This window comes from Lotus japonicus, chromosome 1 (assembly GCF_012489685.1).
Source record: "Lotus japonicus ecotype B-129 chromosome 1, LjGifu_v1.2".
NCBI lineage: Eukaryota > Viridiplantae > Streptophyta > Magnoliopsida > Fabales > Fabaceae > Lotus > Lotus japonicus.
The window spans coordinates 102582061-102589509 of NC_080041.1; the positions used below are offsets into that span (position 1 = coordinate 102582061).

Below are 7449 nucleotides of genomic sequence, written 5' to 3' on the forward strand. Positions count from 1 at the left end.
ATTTTTTTAACATAAATATAAGGTGCATTAGCTTATCAACTTGTGATTCAGCATAACTTACAGAATACAGTTCCTTCTGTTGATTACAGATACTTGGCTGAAAACTGTTAAAATCCATTACTTTGCTAATATGGATTAGTTTCTAAGGAAGTCATGTTATTTTTTTATCGAAATCTTCCAAGAGCAACAAAAAACAGCATTTCCTAAGTTTTATGAAGCATGTATTAAGTGTTAACATCATCACATAGTGGGAAAGCTAGATTATACTCACCTTTCCTGACTTGTGATCAGGTATATTGAAGCTCAAAGCTACTTTTTTACTAACTTGAGAGGACCTAAAAGCTCCTTGCTGCTGTCAAGTTAGAGAGTTTGGTTAAGAGTTAAGACCTTACACATAAAATGCCTTCTAGGGGCTGAGTTAATAAACTTATGAAAAAGTGAAGGAGAAAATATAATTAATTTAGTAGTTTCATAGAAAAATAGCTTACCAATCCTCCTTGTGATGAGATGAATGCTGAGATATGACAAACATTCAATCCTCTAGACTCTAGATGATAAATACCATGCTTGACTACAAAAATATTAGATGATTTCATCAGTTTTAGTTAAAAAATTAAGCTACAGAATTAAGTTTTAAAATATACGTCTCAAAATAGATGAACAGCAAAATATTAAGAACTGGGACTGCTGCAACCGATTTTAAATTTGCAGCAGGTAGGATTTTACAGACAGGGCACCATTAGAAAAAAAGTCCGGACATGGTACATACACAAAAAAGTAGAACTTTACCTGGACAGTGAACCAAGAAGATGTATTTCCGTGGATATGTCCTTAATTTCTGCATCAGAAATCTTTGCCTGCATTGACAGTAAACAATGACATTAGGAGGCGGCACAACAGGATTCAAAATACTAAAATAATTAGGGTGGAAGTTACAATGATTCCAGAAGCCGAAGCAGAAGCAGAAGCAGCGGCATCATCCCCATTATCTTTCAATGCACCTCCACCTAGTAACAAACACAAACACTCTCAATTTCCTTCAAATCTCAAAAATGCATGTGGTGACGGATTAAAACGGGAGAATGAATCTCACTTACTCTTAGATAAAGACACTCTAGGTGGATTGTTTGAGCAGTTTTGGACAATGATAAAATATAATCAACACCTTTGTACAGTGTCCAGGACATGTTCAAGTATTCGCTTCTCGGGCAAAAGAGTTGAAGATGGTAGCCGTGACGGTTGATCTGATACACACAAACGCAGTAAATTAAGTGCATGTTCAAAAATTCTTCTACAATTGATTTTAAAGACTATATCAGAAGCTTCTATGTGCCAGGATTGATTATGAGAAAAGATAAATTGAACCCTCATTTGTTGCCTCAATTCTTCCTCAGTCCTCATTCTTGCAGCAGCTTCAGCAGTTTTGATTGGACCTATACCAAATTAAAATACATAAACAAATTAGATTTTTCTTGCAAATTAGAAGGATACAGACAAAACAAATCAACCCTACATCAAACCTTACATAATTTCTTATCTATGTTTTTTTATAAGAGATGTCAAAGAGACAGAGTATACAAATATCTATAGTCTATAGTCATTAAATCCGAAGCAACAAATTGTTACTAACATATGAAAATAAACAAAAATAAAAAATCAAGTGCTCAAAATAATTTTTAGTCACGTAATTACATACTGCATATCACAAACAAACAATGTGAGTACATTCATACATGATAATAAGGCACTATGCAGCACTTTATTCAAATATCTATAGTCTATAGTCATTAAATCTGAAGCAACAACTTGTTACTATCAAATAAACATAAACAAAAATTAAAAAATCAAGAGGAGTTTGTACTTCTTTCCTCACCTTGTTACCCTCATCACTCAACAATGTAAATGGAAGTTTGTACTTATTTGCAAATGCCCGCATTCCATGCATTAACAATAAATAGCAGTGGAATACAATTACAACAGCAAGAGGAGTAAGGACACAAAACAAAAAACAAACCTTTCCTTTTGATTTGTTTTTCTCATACAACTGGCTCAGCCCTGTGTTATTTGAATTAGTCAACCCACTACATCAAAATCAAAATATCGAAAAGAGAATTAGATAAGAAATTCAAGAGCAAAAGCACACAAATTTCTAAATTTTACCCCCTAATTGTGATGAGCTCCCCAATTCACCAGATTATGATGAGAATCCTTCATATCTATATGTCTAAATGCAATCTTGGCTATAGAATCATGCAAGGATGGTTAAGATTAACTCCTCTGTCACACACAGATATGAGGTATCCTGGGGTCCTATATTTTAGACATTGCATGTGTATGCCTTTGTGCTTCATAGCCACCAAGTCCTTAGGTTTCTTATAATTAACATAGCAATTTTACCAAGAAAGTCATGACTTCCCTTTAAAACTAAAACATTAAATAACTATCAGTACTCATTAAATAACTAACAAACTTGACAATTTACTCAGGAGCCTAACAAACTATCAGTACTCATTAAATAACTAACATCTGTAGGAACCAAGAGCAAGCAAACCTCAAGCTAATGCATAATATTTTTAATTCTTAAATGGGGTGAAATAAATCAGTAGAAAATGGAGACATGAGAAGGAAATGGCTTTGGCTTCCTCTTCTAAGTAATCTAGTTTGGCTTCCAACACCTTTACATCTGAATGTTCAGGTCCATTACTGTTTTCTTTGTCAACACCATCATTAAAGTGTTCCTGAAATTTTTGAATGGTCAATAAGGTTAGTTATACCTCAGTAGCAGAAAAACGCAAAGAAAAAGTTCACCTTGTTGAGTTCTTGAATAGCACTTGAATAGTCATGGCTAACAGAAGAGCTGAACATCCTTTTTGATTGAGGACATGTAGCTACTATTCTTCTAAGAAACATTTTAATCAGCTGCAGCTACTTATTCTACAGTTGCAAGAAAAAGAAAAGATCAATTAAAGTACATTTGCTAATAAGCACACAAAGCAAAGGAATCCCATTATCTTGAATTTCAATGTAATTGCCACAAAACAGCCTAAGTGAGTGTTTCTCATTCAGCACAGTTTGCAGCAACTCATATGAGTAGCAATTCCACAGCCAAGGGAGACACTTTCATCACCATAAATCAGCATTACATCTCCTCTGTCCTTGGATCCACATACTTGGCAAGGTATCTCACCAACCCTGAAAATCATAAATGGAAATTAAACACACAACTAATGAAAAACTCATCATCATAACTAGATACATGAGATGAGAAAAAGCACTGTGAATGTCTCAGAGAAGGGAACAATGTTTTGTCTTTAACTTACTTGAAGGTCTAAGCGAAGTGGCACTTGAGTTTCTTCAACTTTTGCTGCCAAAGAGATGCAAGTGACAACCCCGAGCTATCTATCCTTAGTAATCAACACGGATGAGCCTTCATGAATTATGCAGTACGAAATAACAGCTATTTAGGCATCAAAGAGGTAATTTGAACAGGAAGAGGGAGAATGCTCACCACTTTTTCCAGCCAGCTCTCCAATTTTGTAATCTGTCAGACAACCACTTGATCCCAAAAGCTTAAGCTGTTGGGTAAGGGCCACTTTAATGGTTTTATATTATATTCTAACACGCCCCCTCACGCAAGAGCCCTTTGGGCTTGAAGTGTGGATAAATGCACAGGTCCGCCTACCATGTGCTTAATTAAATTCCACTTTTAATTAGAAAGTGAGGGGAGCAAGGATCGAACTCTAAACCTCTCGGTCACAGAGGCTCTGATACCATGTCAAACAACCACTTATCCCAAAAGCTTAAGCTGTTGGGTAAGGGCCACTTTAATGGTTTTATATTATATTCTAACATAATCGAACGCAAACTTTGAACCCTAGACGAATGTGGATGCATTTTTGTACAAAAGCTGGTAGTCGGCAATCAGAAGCTTGGTCATTACCACTCATATGAGAGTGTGAGGGGATGACTTAGGGTTTTTGAATGTGAATGGATTCAGGAGGAAGAGCATAGCCGGCTCCATCTCTGAGAAGAAATCCATGCCTACATACTGCTTTGATTTAGGGAAAAGATATGGTGAGCCGCACAATGGAAAAAAAAGTGAATTAGAAAGCTAATTTGATCGCTTCTTTCTTCAGAATGAGGATGAGAGGCGAGGGTTGAGATGGCCGTGAATGGAGGGGTTCGCGGCAAGGAGGGTTGAGATGGCCGTGAATGGAGGGGCTCACGGCAAGGAGGGTTGAGATGGTCGTGAATGGATGGAGGGGCTCGCGAAAGAAGGATTGGCCGTGAGCAGCGCAATTGAATAAAGAGGAGGAGGAAGAGCATTAGGTTTAGTTGTTAAGGAGAAATAAGGAAAAGAAAAATCATGGCACATGTGGCCAATAGGGCCAAGGTGGAAAAGCTGATGTGTAAATTATTAAATGAGAATTAATAGGTGGAAAAGCTGACGTGTAAATAATTAAGTGAGAATTAATCTCGGAATGACACTTCACTAACTTGGCCTATGAGAGCGACACGTCATGCTAGAAGTTGTTCTTTTCTAATATATATAGATAGATAGATTATACCAAGTAACAAATATATTCACTATAACCTTTTTTTGCAAGATTTATTATAAATGGTAGGATTGATTATACTTTTTTTCATTGTTATAGGTAGGATTGATGATTATATACAAAAATTTAAATTGTAGTGATTCATAATTTAATTTTTAAAATTGTAATAAGAATATGTTAAAATATAATTTTAATATCCTTTTATTTATATTGGAGAATAGAAAGAATATATGATAAGTAATATAAATCACCTTATATTCGTAATTTGAATATTTGATAATAATATAATCTTACTTACACAATTTCCAAATTACATATAAGATATATATTTAATATTGGTAGAGATATAGTTTCAAACCTAATCTCGCAGGATTTAATTTGTCCTACATATTTCTTCATCTTCCACTTCTTTTTCACAGGTAACTCACACTGATCTCCCTCTTACCAGTATCAATTTCTCTCAATCAACACACATTGTCCTCGCTTTTCTTCAAGATGGGTGCTTGTTTTTCTGCAGAAAAAAAATCCGGCAAGGTTTGGGTGCTATTTGTTGTAAATTTCCCTTCAGCGGCGATTGAGAAGGAGGAGATCGAGGAGATGGCAATGGCTGCCAATGTTCCGCTTAAACCTGGCGGCCGCAAGCTCCTCCCATTCAACTTGCACCGTCACTCTCAACACGTGGTCCGCGAGCTGATGAAGGTCTATGATGCCGGCAAGAAGAATTGTGCCGTCCTAAAGTTTCCCAAAAACTTCTCACCCATTGTTATCTTAAAATTGTATGAGTTGTTGGAGGAGACCTTTCCTGAACTCATGACAAAGAAAGATGAGAATGGAAGGCTTCGAACGTTGAAGGTGTACTTCGTGATGGAGAGGGGGAAGTAGTAAGTCACTAAGTTTCTAGATTTTAGGTTGTGCTAACTCTGTGTCATCTCGTGAAGATGATTACGAATGAAATCTATAATATTTAGAAAAGAGCAAGGCTATGAGACCCACTTAGATGATGTGGCAATCCAATAATGACCTTCCCTCAATCCCTCTTTGCATGACAAGTGTCCTCTTCTTATTGTTTTGGACTAAAATAGTGGAAGCCCATTTTGATTTCAGATTTTTTATGAGACCCATCATTCAAACCATTTGAATGGTGATTTTGTATTTATTGTTAATTAAATTGGAATGGTGTTATTGCAAGCATTTAAATGGTATTCATTTTGCTTACAAAAGAAGTCAATAATTCCAGGCGTGATAATTTCGTGGAGAAAATAACGGATTAATTTACGTTAATCATAAACATCATGTATATCTTTACTATGTTTGACTTTTTTTATTTATAATCAATATTTATACCAAATAGAATCAATATCATGTTGATATACAATAAGTGCACTATGTGATTTTTCATAGTGCACGGCGATTAATTTTGCTAGGCGATTAATTTTCCAATTGGTTCCACTTTTTTAGCCTACTGTATATCTTTACTATATTTGACTTTTTTATTTATAATCAACGTTTTATAGAAAGAATTGATGGCCTTAATATGGATCAAATAAAAATATAATCAATTAATGGGCCGTGCATGATTTCATAATTTTATATATTGAAATCTTTCCAAAATTTCCTTATATATTTATCACTATTTGTGGAATTGTATACGGTCTAATTAAGCTGATTATATGATTTCGAAAAAGTCAAAATAAATATATATAATTTACATGTTCCATTCTTGGGGATGGAATATTCTTGACAACTTTAGACATCCTTAACCCTAATTCCAACTATAAATACCCCCTTATGTTACATTTCTTCTCCATCATTCCAACCATTTTCCAGCACTTTATATATTTGAAATTAACCTTTCTTCTGATGGCTTCAAGAATCGATGATCTTGCCAAAATCGATGCCTCCAAATAGACCTGAACAATTGTTGCAAAAGTTAATCGTTTATGACTAAGTGCGAGCTTATATGGCTCAAAACTACCCTTTTCAATGGACATGATTCTTATGGATGACAAGGTATGACACTTTATTTTTTCAATCACTCGGTTTCCATGTAATTTTTGGAATGCATTCATAAATCGCTAAGTTTATTTTCTATTTAAATTTCAGGGCTGTAAGATTCAGTCTACAGTTAGGAAGACTTTGATTTATCGATTTCAGTCTTTGCTAACTGAAGGACGCGTATACAAGATTTCATTCTTTGGTGTTGGTGAAAGTGGTCGTGATTTTCGCCCAACAAATCATCCGTTCAAGATCAACTTTGATATTCAGACTTCTGCGCGATTGCTTCCTAACAAGGCTATCAACTTAACCCCGTACTCTTTCGTTCCACTTGGTGACATAGTGTATAAGGACCTTGATACATCATTCCTTATAGGTATTAATCCTTCTTTAGCCTTTCGAGTTTTTTAAAAATATTTATTAATCTTCATAACATTTTTTTTTATTTTTTTTCACCAGATGTAATTGGAATTCTCACTGGAGCAAGAGGAGAACAAGAGTTCAAGAAAGATGGTACTAAACAGAAAAGGATAACTATTGAACTTGACCAAGATGAGTACATCTCATGTTCTTTGCCTATTTAATTGATCGCTCACTGACTGACAAGTGTTACAACCACAGCTACTCACATATATTAATTACTTGCACTGATTTTCCTATAATTGGGTTTGTTTGACCCCATTAAAAAACTGTTTTTAATACACATATTTAATCATTCTTTAATACATTAATTGTTTACTCAATTAGAAAAATTAATAAATGTTTTATTCATTTCCTAAAAAAGGTTTTAATACACCTATTTAATTGTTTTAATTACGTAAATTTTTAGTCAACTAATGAAAGACATTAAATGCTATACAATAAATGCTATATTCGAGATTTTTTTTAAAAACCTTTT

The 7449-nt window shown here is 34.5% G+C and overlaps 1 protein-coding gene across 1 annotated transcript; it reads left to right on the top strand.

Annotated features, from left to right (window-relative positions):
* Positions 1 to 6539: 6539 nt before the first annotated feature.
* On the top strand, positions 6540 to 7135 carry LOC130715663 (uncharacterized). Its single transcript, XM_057565783.1, has 3 exons — positions 6540 to 6566; positions 6660 to 6927; positions 7011 to 7135. Exons 1-3 carry the CDS (start codon positions 6540 to 6542, stop codon positions 7133 to 7135), a joined length of 420 nt encoding a protein of 139 aa, XP_057421766.1.
* Positions 7136 to 7449: the final 314 nt, after the last annotated feature.

What these genes read in the sequence shown, in the direction of transcription:
- LOC130715663 (XM_057565783.1), top strand. Translation starts at nt 6,540, where the DNA reads ATGGACATGATTCTTATGGATGACAAG. An exon ending in TGATTCTTATGGATGACAAG is followed by an intron (nt 6,567 to 6,659) that starts GTATGACACTTT and finishes TTTAAATTTCAG; the next exon opens with GGCTGTAAGATTCAGTCTAC. An exon ending in TGATACATCATTCCTTATAG is followed by an intron (nt 6,928 to 7,010) that starts GTATTAATCCTT and finishes TTTTTTCACCAG; the next exon opens with ATGTAATTGGAATTCTCACT.